Here is a 16,108-nt window from a genome sequence, read left to right on the forward strand (position 1 = left end):
TGCATATCCGATATTTACATTACAATTCATAACATTATCGAAATTACAGATGTATAAGTGAAAGCTAATCACTGGTGAGGCAGAGGCAGGCAGATCTTTGTGAATTTGAGGCCAGACTGGTCTACAGAGAGAGCCCTGGCTGTCCTGGAACTCACTTTGTAGACCAGGCTGGCCTCGAACTCAGAAATCCTCCTGCCTTTGCCTCTCAAGTGCTGGGATTAAAGGCGTGTACCACCACCGCCCGGCTCTTTTTGGCTTCTTGGGGGGGAAAAATGCTTAAAACCAGACTGGAAAAAAATTATATGAAAACCTTCCCATGGCCAATAATCTCAACGCTTGGAAGGCAGAGATGGGAAGATCTCTTCAAGGCGTTTAAGGCTGGCTTGAGCTACATAAGACTTCATCTCAACAAACATAAAACATTGAGCTGGAGCGATTGCTCAATGGCTACGACCCAGATTTGTTTCCCAGCACTTAAATGATGGCTCATAACTGTGTAACTCCAACTCCAGGGAATCTGATGTCTCTTTCTGGCCCCATAGGCAACCATACATGCAAGCAAAATATTCTGTACAAATAAATAAAATAAATCTAAATCTTCTTAAATACAAAATACTTCAAGCTACACTCTTTTTTTTTTTTTAAGTTTTATTTTATTTGAGAAAAGAGGACACAGGAAGCCGGGCGTGGTGGCGCAGGCCTTTAATCCCAGCACTCGGGAGGCAGAGGCAGGCAGATTTCTGAGTTTGAGGCCAGCCTGGTCTACAAAGTGAGTTCCAGGACAGCCAGGACTATACAGAGAAACCCTGTCTCGAAAAAAACCAAAAAAAAAAAAAAAGAGGACACAGGAACCCTGCCATTCTTGTGGGAGAGGCAGTGGCAATGTCTAGATCCAGTGGAACCTGAGCATAAGAACCACACCATGAATTCACAGACACCAGCAAGCTACACTCCTGAATGTAAAAATATAATGTAAAAACATGAAAAATTCATTTGGGGAAGGAAAATACATTACTCATTGGTCCACACCGGCGTTTTACCAAACACCGCTCCTGTTAGGCACTGATGGGTGTGACAGGATTCTCAAAAGGTTAGGTTGATCTTGGACTAGTCGTTTCCGGTAGACAGTGAAAGTTGGTGTGCATTCTGTTTCTCTTTGTTTCAAAGAGGCCAACATGAAGAATTGAAGAAGTTTTACTTCATAATATCTAGTTTTTCTGGGTCTTTGTTTTTAGATACCCAGGGCCTACAGATTCTTAAGTCCCAACCCTTATCAGACAAGCCCTGAAGCAAGCTGCTTATCTCTTCCACATTTGTGTATTTCAAGGGATCGGGATTGTCTGAAAGACAGAGTGGCAAATCACTGTCAGGAGATGGAAAGAAGCAGGGAAGAATATCATTCTTATTTACCCTTAACTTTTGTCTTAGTTTATTTTCTGTCTCTATGATAAAATGCAAAAGCAACTTAAAGGTTTGTCTTAGTTCATAGTTTAGCTCAGAGAAGTCATAGCAGCAGGGGCTTCAGGGAGCAGATCATATCATATCTATAATTAGAGATACAGAGCAAAGAATGCATTAATGTCACTTCTCAAATCACTTTCTGCACTCTTATTTATAGTCTCAGAGCCTCTGTATAAGAAATGGTGCCACCCATAGTGGGCGGGCCTTTTCACTTCAATTAACACAAACAAGATAACTTCCCACAGACATGCCCAGTGGCCTATTTCCCAACTTTGAAATGTATATTCTACACTACATCTGAGATCTTTTATTTCTAGTGAGGAATCAAAAGCTATGACTCATTAAATAGACCTAGGACAATAATAAGCATATTGGAAACATATTTTCAGGGGAAGTCAAAAGACAACTTGCTTGAGTTAGTTCTCTCCTATCACATGAGTCAGAGTTCTAACTCAGGCTATCAGGCTTAGAGACAGAAACCTTTAATGAGTCATCTTGCCAGACAAATATATGGAAGTTTTTGTTGCAATACTGGAGATTAAAGCAATAGACTCAGAGACACTAGGCACATACTCTACTAGTGAGCTGTCTCTCTGTTGCAAGGGCCTCTCTCTGCATACTTTCTAGCTCCCCTGAGCTTTGTGATTTCTCCAAAAGAATTCAGATGTCTATAGGAAGTGTAATGTAGAAGAAAAATGGAGTTTATTACAAGGTTAGGTAGGAGTACTGGGGAGCTGATAGTAGACAGACCATTGTGGAAGAAAACACTCTCAGGAATGAAGAAATGGGTTTCTCAGTGTAGCCCTGGCTGTCCTGGAACTCACTCTGTAGACCAGGCTGGCCTCGAACTCAGAAATCTGCCTGCCTCTGCCTCCCAAGTGCTGGGATTAAAGGCGCGCACCACCACTCCTGGCCCAATTTACTTCTTAAGGCAGCTTTTATACTATTTCTTAAAGTCTCCTCAACAGACAGCTTTCCTGAGGCAGGTTTTCCTGTCCAGATGATTGCCAGGCATTCTTGGATTAACTCTTTTGAGACAGGGTCTTACTAGCCATGGCTGATGTCAAACTCATAGGCCTGTCTCTACCTCTGCATGCTGGAATTAAAGGCATGGGATTAAAGTCACACCTAGCTTGATTAACTCTTAAGGGAGTAGACAGTGCTAAGATTTTGTTCTTTAATTTTAAAAAATCTCCCATGGGCTGGAGCTATACTCAGTGGTTAAAACTACTTAGTGCTTTTCCAGAGGCCCAGGAGTTTTACTCCCAGCACCCACAGCATTGAGTGCAACTGAGTTGCAGGGGATTTCATGTCTTTTTCTGTACCCCTCCTCCCCCCCCTGTTGCGGCCTGCCCACAGTCCACAACACGAACGGTTCAACTGAGAATGACAGTTCGAGCTGAAAAGAGAGGAATCTAGATGGGGCGGAAGAAAGAATGGAGCTAAGACAACATTCTGATCAAAGCTCAGTTTTACTATTTCCAGACACTCAGTTATAAAGGAAGGGGGAGGGAACCCGATTTCCCGCCAAGTAACTCAGGGTCCAGTAGCAGGACAAACACGAACATGTGTGTGCCTCTTCCAAGCAGCAACGGCAGGGTCCAGCAGTAGGCGTGGCAGGACGAATGAGCAGGAAGCTCCACCCTTGAGCAAGCAGGTTCCAGGCTGGGGGAAGGGAGGCCACACACACACACCCCCACACCCCCCCCCCCCCCCGCCCCATACAACCTCACACATGTGGCACATACTCACACATATAAAATGCATAAAATAAGATCATTTAAAAAGAAAACTTCTGCTCAAACATACATGATCCTTCTAGAAGTTCAAAATGTCATGTTCAACAAGGGCCAGAGACACCATTCAAATGCCCTTTTTTAAAAAACAGTCATCAAAGTCTTGTTTTAATTCCTGTTTTTAAGAGCTGTTGTTTATGAGACAGGGAGGTTCAATGACCTCTAAGCTTGCTGTGACCACACTAGATACCTTACAACCATTTAGGAAATAGGCATCAACTTGATCTGGCTGCTTCTAACTGGAAAGAGTTTTGTCTCTTGATGACTCTTAGGTCTCTGAAGACAATCAAAAGAATCCTCATAGATCGTGACAGACTGCTGAAAAACCAGCCAAGGGTAGTCTACTGCAAGGGAGAAGAAACAGAATTGAGACAGCAGACCAATACACAGTCTGAAGGGAATAAGGTCATTACTGAGATCATAGCAAGTGTAACCCATTTCTACTGCTCATTCTGAGTCTTGCTCTCCACCACCACCTTTTCCTTTTTTTGGATTTTGAGATAGAGTTTCTGTGTGTAGCCCTGGCTGTCCTGGAACTCACTCTGTAGACCAGGCTGGCCTTGAACTCAGAGAGTTTGAGTGCTGGGATTAAAGGTGTGAGTCAGCACACCCGGATTGCATCTGGCTCCCTTACTCCCTTCTTCACACACACTTCAACACACAGAGATGAGGCCTCTGGACACCAAACCCAACTCTAGGACCTCTCAAGTGGGAAGAAGAAGGGAAGAAAGGAACGCATGAAAGGGAAGCAATAAGAGGGAAGGGAAGAAAGGGGCACAAGGGAAAGGAAGACAGGAGGGAGAAAAGATTGTTTCTGTGTATGCTACCTAGTAACAAGTGACTGCTAGCCATAGGAATACTATTGGCTGACTCAAGGCAGGCCAATCCCGGGCTCTGAACTGCTTAGTGGAAATTGTGAGACTTGCACGCGGAGTGGGTCCGCCGAGGTATGCTGTCACGAGTCCCCGCACTTTGCAAGTAATAGAGAGCAGAAAGTTCCTTCCTCTCTACTGTAGCAGTTTGTTCTCTGGTGGCGACTGTGCTCAGCGACAAGTTGGAGAGTAGAGAAAAGGCAAAATAATCAGCATTTGAGGGTCAGAGAAGAAAAGAAAACGCAGTTAATTCTAGAAGGTAGGGAAGGGGATGGGGAGCGCTCCGAGTCCTAGCAGGGGCCGTAGGAGTAGGGGGTGGGGGTGGTGGGGGTGGGGTGTCACAACACAGGCTGCTGGGAGGGAAAAGCCAGAGCTTTGACTCTGGAAAGAACACCTTGGGGGAGGGGTAGTCTCACCTACCCAGTTTTACCTGAGGTTCACCAGGAGGAGGGAGTACAGGGAAGGCGAGGGGGGAGGGGAGGAGGAAGGGAAGAAGGCTTGGGAGGAGGGAAGGAGGAAAGAGGAGGAAGAACTGGGTAGAGAAGTAGGAGAAAGACCCGGAGGTTGAGGAAGAGGAGGGAAGGGGCTGGAGAGAGAGAACAAGGGAAGGCAGAGGAAGAGGAGGGGGGAGGAGGAGGAGGAAAGCCCAAGAAGAAAGGAAGAGGAGGAGGGAGGGGGAAGAATATCAAATGACAGCTGAAGAAACTGGACTCTGGAAAGACAACTGAGCCTAAGACAGCAGAAAACTGCCTGCCTGGTGTTTATGTTATTTGTTTAATAGAATGTTTGGTGAATCCACCTATTAAGGTATAACCAGTTCCATAGGGCAAGAGTCCATCTAAGGCAGAAGTCTGAGTGCTCATGAGACCAGCATAGGGACAAAAAGGTGTCATGTACATGAGAACCGTGGGTGATTTATCCTCTGTACTTCTAGGTTTTCTGTCCACACGTGACCTAGGTGACTCTGTCCTGAAGACCTATGGAGCCTACGACTTCCCTGCGTTCTTGCCCATTAGCCTCCCTTCTCTTCTTCTTGGTCCTCAGCCTGTTTGTGCTGGTCTCAGGTACAGCTGTAGGCTTCTTGCTCCTATCAGTTTTTCAGAAAGCAGTGGCCACAGTTCTCCTGATAGACAGAGACAGGAATAGGGACTGCAGCTGTGTTGGCTCATCTTTCTGAATGAGGACACTGGATTTATCCCAATTTTGTCCTACAGAAATGTAGCTAGAGCATCAAAGGAGATCTGTAAATGTCCAAGTGGCAACATTCAACAGAGTTAAAAATAGATGACGTAGATTTGAATGATATATTTTGTCTAACACCATATTATCAAATATTAATATAAATGCCTTGCCAGGTGTGGTGGTACACACCTATAAACTTAGGAGGCTGAGACAAGACTGCCAGGAATTCAAGGCCTGCCAGGGGTACATAATAAGATGCTATCTCAGGAAACAAAACAAGGGGGCTAGGAATGTGGCTCACTTGGTAGAGTGCTTGCCTAGCATGCACTGGCTATGGTTGGAACCCTGGGTCTGTGCCACACTCAGGCATTGGACTGAAGAACAAGTCTCTCTGAGCATTGGATCTATACTGTATGCTCAGGGCAACTGCCACGTTCTGGTCATATCGGTTCTGGTTTTATTTTGTTTTTGTTCATGACTGGGCTTGAACTTGCTATAAAGCTGAACATAACTTTGAAGAGCTGATCTTCCAGCCTCCATCTCCTCAGTGTTGGGATCATGGGTGTGCATCACACACATGGGTAGTGTTTTGTTCCTGAAATATTTGCAGCCTCCCTGGATTGTTCCCAGAAATGCTGCCCACCAGCCACAACTACCAGCCCACTAGGAAACCCCTGTGGCCTTTCATTTCTGTTGCTGTGATAAATACGCTGTCAAAAAGCAACTTAGGAAAGGGAAGTGTTTAATTAGGTACAAATGCAAGCCACAGTCCATCACTGCGGGAAGTCAAGATAGGAATTTGAAGGCAGGCCTGCTTGCTATCCCACACAGTGTTACCTCCAATCAAGGAATTAACTTCATTGCCAAAGAAGTGTAGAATAGTCCATGGAAGATACTGCTTGTTGGCTTCTAACAGACTTTCATGTAGGTCAGGACCCCCTGCCTACAGAATGGTGTGGGTGGCCTTAACATTGTTGCAATTAACAACTAAGACACTCTCCCACCAAGATGCCCACAGGCCAGTGACTTAAGCAGTTTCTCAATTTGGATTCTCTTAGGAGATAATTCTAGGTTATGTCAAGTGGAGCTAACAGTTAAAACTAGCCAGGACAGTGTCCAGACCATAGCTTGAGTGGTGTATGACATTATGACATAAAACTGTCACTAAAAATTTCACTCTTGGGAACTACAGAATCAAAACAAACAACAACAAAAACAAACCTCATGAGTTAAGTAAAACAACTATAGTTCCTGTCTGATTGCCCCCCTTTGTCAAACAGCCCAGTTTACTGTCATAGGACCAGCTGAGCCCATCCTGGCCATGGTAGGAGAGAATACCACACTACACTGCCACCTGTCACCAGAGAGAAATGCAGAAGAGATGGAGGTACGGTGGTTCCGGTGGCGTTTCTTCCCTGCAGTGCTGGTGTACAGAGGTCATCAAGAGAGACCAGAGGAGCAGATGGTGGCATACCGAGGAAGAACCACCTTCATGAGCACAGACATCAGCAAGGGAAGAGTTGCACTCATTATCCACAATGTCACAGCCTACGACAATGGCATCTACTGCTGTTACTTCCAGGAAGGCAGGTCCTATGACCAGGCAACCATGAAGCTTATGGTGGCGAGTAAGTCACTGTCTTCCTTTGTTGACTTTTCCCAGTGTGATTCTTTTGGGGGAAATTTCTCTCATCACAGACTAGCACATTTCTTGCCTGTAATCTCCTTTACATAGGGAGGGTTGCTTCTTGAGTCCACCTGAATGAGCTCTGCTAAGCTGTGGCCATTGCTTCTTGAGTGACAGGCACTGTTAGAAATATGCAGGGGTACTTAAGATAAACAAGCATTGCCTCCCCAAACCACAACAGGCATTCCACTGGTTAATATTAGTTTTATAGTTCAGACCAGGCTTAAACTCACTTTGTTGCTGACAGTGACCTTGAACTTCTGATCTTCCTTCCTCCCTACCAAGTACTGGGATTACAAACTGTATCACAAACTTCACCATCCTCAGCTAACCTTGCCTTGCGCTTTTCCCCATTTCTCCTTGTAATAATTGTAAAGAAAGCAATTGACACGTAAACAGATAATGTCAGTATTAAGGAGAGCAGCGGAATTATATACTAAGACTGGTGGCCCCATAGAGGAACAGAGTAAGAGGACTACCCGGAGCATTTTACAATGCTTCATGATAGAATTGGCAATTAAACTGGACATGCAGAAAGGGAGCTATGATTTCTTAGGGAGGAAGGTTTCCTGACACTTGTAACCTGATCCTTTTCACAGTAGAACTTCAGGATTGGTTAGTGGTGCTTGTGGTTTCCAGGAACCCCAACTCTTTCCCTGTAAGCATGGTGCACTGACTTGCCCTGCTCTGAATTAGAGTGCTATAAAATGTATAACTAGATGGTGTGTGTGTTCTTACTGGTGTATATGCTAATAGTAGCCAAAGGTGTCTTTCTCAGTCACTTTCCAACTTAGTTTTTGAGACAGGGTCTCTTGATGAACTTTGATCTCTCTGCTCTGCTCTCCTGCCTGGCCAAGTAGCCACCAGGATCTTCGTGTCTCTTCATCCCCTGCCTCAGGGCTAGGGTTTTAGACAAGAGACCACCTAAGCTTCTGGATATCTGCTGAGCATCTAAGCATCCAAAGCACTATAGCAAGTGCTGTATCTTCCCAGCACCCTTTGCTTTATTTTTTTATGTATTTATTTTATGTGTGTGAATGCACAGTGGCTCTCTTCAGAGACACCAGAAGAGGGCATCAGCTCCCATTACAGATGTTTGTGAGCCACCATGTGGTTGCTAGAAATTGAACCCAAGACCTCTGGAAGAGCAGTCTGTGCTCTTAACCACTGAGCCATCTCTCCAGCTCTTCATTTATTCATTCATAGTTTGTTTGTTGGATCGATTGGCTAGGTAATTTCATCCTTAAGTCTGTTGTCTCTGAACCCAATGGAATGTTTTATAAAATTATTTTGTTCAGATTGCCAAGTCTTGTGGGGATTTTGTTTGTTTGTTTTTGTTGGATTGTTTGGGAGTTGTTGTTTTTGTTGTTGTTTGAGACAGGATCTCTCAAATATAGGTCTGGCTGGCCAAGTTATTTTGAATCTTATTCCACATCAAGTTTTCTGAGTGAGGCTGGGTGTCTATGGCTTTGTTTCCTGGGCAAAATCAAATTGAAGATCTCCACATCATGGCACATAGCTATGCTCCCACTCCAGCACTTGGGACGTGGAACCAAGAGGATCAGGAGTTCAATGTCATCCTCACCTGCATAGCCAGCTGGAGGCTAGCGTGAGCTGCCTGAGATTTCTGTCTCAAAAACAAACAGAAAAATCAAGTTGAATAGCCCCATGTGGTAGCATATGCTTGAAATCTTAACACCCAAAGGATGAGGCAGAAGGATTTCTGTGAGTTTGAGGCCAACCTGAACTATATAGTGAGGTCCTATCTCAAACAAACAAACAACAAAAAATAAAATAGAGCGCAAAGCGTGGGACTTCAGTTTATTGAATGATTTATTCTCCTTTCTTTGGTATAATATATTGAGTAAGCTTAACAAAATAAATCATCAATAAACGTTAGTGGGGCATGCCTAAAGCAACAGAAATGTCCCACAACCACACATCTAAAAGTTTGTCATGCCTAGTGTTCTCTTCAGCAGAAGGCTTCTAGGATAACCTTTTAATGACATACATTGAATGGTGACACTGTTTTGACTACATCAGGTGTATTCATATCTCCCTAATAGGTGAATTTGGGGGAGCACTATAGAGTACCTACTTGAGTGAGTCCCAGGAGGTAAACACCTCTGACTGTCAAGACTCAGCTCTGTGGTGGCAGCCCTTGTGGTTAGCGCACAGCTGGGAGCCATTGCCTTCCCTCTGTTTGGCCATGAGAGATGGGGAACCCTGAAAGATAGAAAGGACAGTGTCTTAAAGAAAGAAAGCCTCATTAAGATTGTGGCATCCTGACAAATTCTTGTATTACTCTAGAATGTCACAAGGCTAAAGCAATTGAGATGCTTTTGCACAGAGCACAAAGTGAAGTTCTGAGTTGACCTTTTTTGGTTGGACTGAACATACCTACTTAAAAGTGAGACAATTAGAGTCTCTGTCAGAAACAGTGACACAACAAGTCTTTTAAGGAGACAATGTAGATATCTAGGCTGTGATGAGCCCTAAAGCAGAGCACAGTGGAGAATGTGATGGAATCCTTTGCTCTTGAAGAGCCTCCAGCTCAGTTGGAACAGTGGTCCCTTCTCTAACATCAAGGCCTTTTTTCCTATTCATCATCTCTTTCCTCCTTCCTGCTTGTTCCTCCCGCCATCTTTTCACTGCCACAGAGCGGAGGCTGCAGGAGTCTGCATATTCAGTGTCTCTAGGTCCAGCCAGTTTGTACTTCCCTTTTCTTGGCTTCTACCATTAAGAGCAGATTTCTTAAGACATGCTCGCTGAAATACTATTGCTTGTTCTATGATGCTGCGGATCAAACCCAAGTCCTTTCTTATGCCAGACAAGTACTCTGCTTCTGAGCTACATACCTACATACCTAGCCCAGCCACTCTTTTTGTTTGTTTGTTTTTTTGTTTGTATTTTGAGATAGGGTCTCACTATATATCCATGGTTGTACTGAAACCCTGCATGTAGGCTAGGCTGGCCTCAAACTCATAGAGATGTGCCATGGCACTCCGGTGGAGTCAGCCTGTCAGGCAGAGATGCCTAAAAGCTGTTCACGAGGAAAAGAGTTTCAAGGAAGCTCTCCTCCTGGAGTCTGACGAAAGCCAGCTCTCCAGTTGGGTCAGCTTGACAAGCGAAAGCTTGGAAGCTGCCCACGAGGAAAAGAGTTCCACAGAAATTCCCTCCTGGGGTTTGGCGTTTCCCCTAAAATTAATTTTCCGCTCCCATGTTAATCTAGTGTATGGATCCACGTGCTCTCTATTTAGTATTACCTTATTGTAAATGCCTTTTAAGATTGTATTCTGAATTAGCTAAAGCCTCTCCCAGTGTTCCAAGATCCCAGATAGCAGCAAGGAGCTTAACCCATTCAGTAACTAATTAAGCACTACAATAAAACAATAAATCACAGCCATTTACTCAGTTGTCTGCAGAAAGAGACAAAAATCCTCACTGAGATAAAAATTTTACCACAAGCTACACTCCATGCCAAGAGCAAGTTAATATACTATCCTGATAATGAGAATTCTCCAGACTAGATAAAATTTAACAAGGCCTAGAGAATTTCGGGGTCAGTGACACTACATTATTCTTGAGGCCTGTCAAGAGTTAAACCCCCCTGGTGCTATTAGCAATAAAGTGTGAAACTCTTGCCTGACACAGGGCTGATCCGAAGCAGGGTGATAATCTCTAGAGTAAACATTTATCTGGTTCCTTTTGAAGTCACCCCTCTTGCACCTGGAAAACTTCAATGTGCCTTATTCTGTTACTCTGTATTATAAAAAGTCTAAGGCTCAACCAGAAAATTACATTCAGATTCAACACCTCTCCTGTGTGTGTCTCTGTTTGTCAAATTAATCCTAAGCTTTGCCCACCTACTCTAGAGACCCGGTTTACGCAGACACAGGGACCCAGAGGGTCTGCGGCAGAGATCCTCCTGTTTCTGCCTCCCTAGTACTAGAACCCAACCAGCCACTCTTTTAGCTGAGCCCTGGTCTTTCCTCCCAGGCCTTGGCTCAGAGCCACTTATTAAAATGAAGACACTTGAGGATGGGAGCATCTTGCTAGAGTGCACATCTGAAGGGTGGTACCCAGAGCCCCGAGCTGTGTGGAGAGACCCCTATGATGAAGTTGTACCTGCCCTAGAGGAGGAGTATACAGCTGACAGAGAAGGCCTCTTCACAGTCACCATGACTATAATCATCAGGGACTGCTCTGTGAGGAACATGACCTGCTCTGTCAACAACACTCTGCTCAGCCAGGAGGTGGAAAGTGTGATTCTCATTCCAGGTTAGTTCCCCTGCCCTCTGGAGATGCGTCCTGAAAAGATTGGCTCCTCGGCAAATAGGTTGACGTCTGAAGTAGTGATGGGAGACTAGAGGATGGTCTGGGGAAGGATCTTTGGCTCTGCTGAGCTGGAGGCTGGAGCTGAACTGAGGCCCTATCCCTTGAAACAAGAAAATCAATTAGTCCCAACCATGTGAATGAGTAGAGATAAACAGCGATAGAATAGCAAGGAATAGTGGCTATGTTGGTTTATACCTGTAGCTCCCACACTTGGGAGGACAGGGCAGGAGAATAGACAAGTCTCTCTACTTATACTTGACTAGACTTGAACTTGTGGTAATCTGCCTCCCCAGTGCTGGGTGTATGCTGCGTACTACCACACCCAGCACATGGAATGGGTTTAATGTGTAATGAACTGGATCCCTATACTTCTGTTGAGAAGAGACCGCATGCTGCAAGAGCAGAGCAAGGAGGAAGGCATTACAAGAATCTGGACCAGAATGCTGGGGACCTGTGCAAGGTGGTGCCTGTAGAGGTTTTGTAGCCTGACTTCCTTGTTTCATCCATGGCATGCATCCACGGGATTCATCCATAGCAGCCCTGAGTGATTCTGTAGTTTTAATCCCCTGAGCCCCAGCCAAAGCAGTCAGAGGTCAGCCAGTAAAAAGCCATCATTTCTCTCCAATCCTTGTTCCTGAGGGAGAGACCCCAGATTTGGGACCCGAGAAAGCTCTTTGGGTAAACTTCCCCCAAGGAGTGTTCTCAGCCCTAGCGTTTTATCTCTCATGACACAGCCCTTCTCTGCCTGACATTCCAGAATCTTTCGTGCCCAGCCTTCCTCTGTGGATGGTGGCTGTGGCTGTCGCTCTGCCTGTAGTAATGCTGATTCTCCTCACATCTGGAAGCATCTGCCTTGTCAAGAAACACCGCAGGAAGAAATCTATTCTGTCAGCTGAGAAAGAAGCTGAATATGAAGAGAAGGAAGCTGCACGTAAGGAACTAGGGGGATGAGGAAGAACTCAGAAAGTAAAAGAGTAGAGTAGGAGAGTTCACCATGTTTCAGTTTAAGGCCAGCCAAAGCTACACAGTGAGTTCAAAAACCAGCCTAACCTACATAAGATCACATCTGAAAAAAAAAAAAAAGAAAGAAAGAAACAACAGGAGGAAAAGAAAAGAAAGACCACCACCCTCTGAACTAGATAGAGGATACATAGGTGCAGCAGAAGTGCTCAGAACTCTCAGATCCTAACAAATTAAGCCTTTGGGTCGTTTGAGTCAATCTGCCATCATTGAATCCTTGGTTCCAAGCAGGACTGACTGATGAACACTAGCAAACCCCGTCAAAGCAAGTCCTAACACTGTTCACTCACCTGCTGTCTGACAAGTCTCAGCAATGGGTATTGTATTAGTCACTGTTTTCATTGTGGTGATAGTTATATGACAGGGGTTAACAAGATGTAAAGACACTTGCTGCCAAGCCTGACATCCCAGAATTCAATACCCAGAACCCACATGGCAGAAGAAGAGAACCATCTCCTACAAGTTGTCCTCTGACCTCCACACCTTTAAATTGTCACATGTACACATAAACACACACAAACACATACACATACTAAGTAAATAAAAAAATTACATTTATGTATATGAATGTTTTACCTAAATGTATGGGTGCCTGGTACCCACAGAGGTCTGAAAGGGGCATTGGATAGCCTGGTACTGGAATTACAGATGTTTGTAAGCTACCATGTAGGTGCTGGAAATAGAACCTGTGTCTTATGCAAAAGCAGCTAATGCTCTTAACCCCAAGCCATCTCTTCAGACCCTAAACATTTTAAAATTACATTTATTAATTTATTAATTTATTTATTTGGAGGAGGGTGCCACACCATTGCCTGCATGTAGAAATCAGAGGACAGTTTGTGGTAATTGGTTCTTTCCTTTGTGGGTCTTAGAGAGTGAACTCAGGCTTTGTAGGAAACTCCCTTACCTTCTGAGCCACCGTGATCAAATTGGTTAACTAACCTAGAACATCTCTCACATACACACCTAGATTTGTTTCCACAGTGATTCTAAATCCTGTCAATGTCACAACTGAGATTAATCCTCTCAGGTGGGAATTAAAGGTTTAGTGCTATAGCAAGAGCCAGCCCTCCCTCTTTTGTTTAAGACAAATCTAAATTCTCTCCGCTGCCTACTGAGTACAGTACTTTGCCTCCTTTTCAGGGCAACTTCAAGAGGAACTGCGTAAGTTTAACCTTCCCTGAACTAGTCTCTGCAGTTTGTGTTCTGCTGGCTTAGGCATGACCTCATGACATTCACCTCTCTCACTTCTAGGATGGAGACGAACCCTCTTACATGCTGGTGAGTGCCTCTGGCATCAATCTCTTATACACTGAGATTTCCTCACTAAGGGAAGACATGAACAAAAGACTCAAGGGCCCTGGAGTCGGGAAGCGGCAAGTTGAGAATGCTTCATTGGCCATGACCCACCAATATTGGACTTTAGCTTGGTCAGGGAAGCCCCACAACTTTCTATCAGCCCCACAGTATACTTCTCATGGGCCCTTCCTTCTTTCCTTCCTTCCTTCCTTCCTTCCTTCCTTCCTTCCTTCCTTCCTTCCTTTTTCTTTTTTCCAGAAGAAGGTAATTTATGAGTAGCAGAGGTCTAGCATACAGGATAGCTCTCCCAAGAGTATTTCTTGCCGGGCGTGGTGGTGCACGCCTTTAATCCCAGCACTTGGGAGGCAGAGGCAGGCAGATCTCTGAGTTTGAGGCCAGCCTGGTCTACAAAGGACAGCCAAGAGTATTTCTTGCTCTTGGATCCTGAGTCAGTTTGAAAGAAGACAGTTCTGTCTTGGGTATTTATTACTTGAAAGGTGGTTAGAATGTACATTTGGATCCTTGTGGCAAAAAAGCAATGTGTTTCCTGGGGTTGACCAGGGATATAATAACTAGGTGTCCAAAAATGTTTTCCTGCCCCCAGGAGACCTCTAACACTCAGCGCATCAGGTGAATGGGAGAGCCCAGGGCATAGATGCCTTTTCTTCTTTTTTTTTTTTTTTTTTTTTTTTTTTTGAGACAGGGTTTCTCTGTATAGCCCTGGCTGTCCTGGAACTCACTTTGTAGACCAGGCTGGCCTCGAACTCAGAAATCCGCCTGCCTCTGCCTCCCGAGTGCTGGGATTAAAGGCGTGCGCCACCACGCCCGGCTGATGCCTTTTCTTCTTGAGCATTATTTATTTTTTTCATGTTTCATCAACAAGAAAGAATACAGGCTTCACCAGATGCCTTGGCACAAGAACTGTTCCTCCTTAAGAGGAAATTCAATATTGTCACAGTCTAACTTGACGCCCAATCACACGTTGTCACAATCAGACCTACCAATTTGGAGGAAGGAAGGTACTATTCTAACATGATAAGCAAAGTAGACTGATTAGGCAAGCCATAGTGTAGATGGCTTGAACTTCATACGTCCACAGTGGCTTCAAACCTGACTGGAAGTTTTCCCCTCTTGTGTTTGCTACACACTCTTGGCTTTGAGAAACGTTCGTTCTCCTTCTTCATTCTTTCTGGGTACCCTTACCTGTCATTTATATCAGTTGTCATCTGGTTGAAAGAATGTAGAGGCCAGTGAGGTGATCCTGTTCTAGCCAGGACACTACATAGTGAGACTCAGATTAATTTCCTAATTGACTCATCATTAGGGAGAGTGAGAAATTCATCCTCTCTTGTTGGTCAAAGCCAAATTGGATAGTTTCTGCTAAGGGAACTCCAAAGATCTTATATCATGGTGAACACTGGGGCAGATCTGAAAATGCTGAAAGGGGAAACAATTCACTTTTGTTCATGTGCTAAACTTTCTGGGTTTATTTGAGCCCGTCTTTTCTCTAGAAGATAATGTTCCTGTCCCTAGGAGACAAATGAGCATCATCGTGAGCTTCCTTGGGTCAAAAAAAAAAAAAAATCCTTCTTTGAAAAGGCCACCACACATCAGACTCCCACATCAGCTCCCAGGACCTGGGTGGGGGGCTGGGGGCTGGGGAAGAGAGGTTGTGCATCTCCTGGAAACAGATCTCAGCACTAATCCTGAGAGTTTTTTTTCCTACAGCTGACGTGGTCCTGGACCCAGATACAGCTCATCCTGAGCTCTTCCTGTCAGATGACCAGAGAAGTGTAATACGAGGCTCTTCGAGGCAGAGTGTGCCTGACAACCCTGAGAGATTTGACTGCCGTCCATGTGTCCTGGGCAGGGAAAGCTTCTCCTCAGGGAAGCATTACTGGGAGGTGGAGGTGGAAAATGTAATGGTGTGGGCCATTGGTGTTTGTAGAGACAGTGTGGAAAGGAAAGGGGAGGCCCTGTTGGTTCCTCAGAATGGCTTCTGGACGCTGGAGATGTTTGGAAGCCAGTATCGAGCCCTGTCCTCCCCAGAAAAGATCATACCTCTGAAAGAACGTCTTCACCGTATAGCTGTCTTCCTGGACTGTGAGGGTGGAGATATTTCTTTCTACAACATGAGAGACAGATCACACATTTATACATGTCCTCCTGTGACTTTCACTGGGCCCCTGAGACCCTTCTTTAGGCTCGGTTCTGATGACAGTCCCCTGTTCATCTGTCCAGCATTCACAGGGGCACAGGGAGTTACAATACCTGAGGGTGGCTTATTCCTATATAAGACAAGACCAATTTCTCAGAGCCTTGTAAGGAAGCCATAGCTCTCTACACTGTTGGAGACTAGACCCCGTGTCCTTCAGGTCACATGGAACATCTTCCAGCTGCCGCCTTCACACATACTTCAGGCCCAGGCCTCAGATACCACATCATTTCTTCTA

The 16,108-nt window shown here is 44.9% G+C and overlaps 1 protein-coding gene across 1 annotated transcript; it reads left to right on the forward strand.

Annotated features, from left to right (window-relative positions):
- Window positions 1-5,092: 5,092 nt before the first annotated feature.
- Window positions 5,093-16,108, forward strand: LOC110308320 (butyrophilin subfamily 2 member A2). The gene is made up of 7 exons (XM_021180781.2): window positions 5,093-5,193; window positions 6,592-6,939; window positions 10,998-11,279; window positions 12,094-12,267; window positions 13,500-13,520; window positions 13,611-13,637; window positions 15,384-16,108. The coding sequence occupies exons 1-7, from the start codon at window positions 5,109-5,111 to the stop codon at window positions 15,989-15,991; spliced, it is 1,545 nt and encodes a 514-aa protein (XP_021036440.1). The 5' UTR covers window positions 5,093-5,108; the 3' UTR covers window positions 15,992-16,108.

This window comes from Mus caroli, unplaced genomic scaffold, assembly GCF_978045245.1.
Source record: "Mus caroli unplaced genomic scaffold, Mus_caroli_1 scaffold_15, whole genome shotgun sequence".
In the NCBI taxonomy this organism is placed as follows: domain Eukaryota; kingdom Metazoa; phylum Chordata; class Mammalia; order Rodentia; family Muridae; genus Mus; species Mus caroli.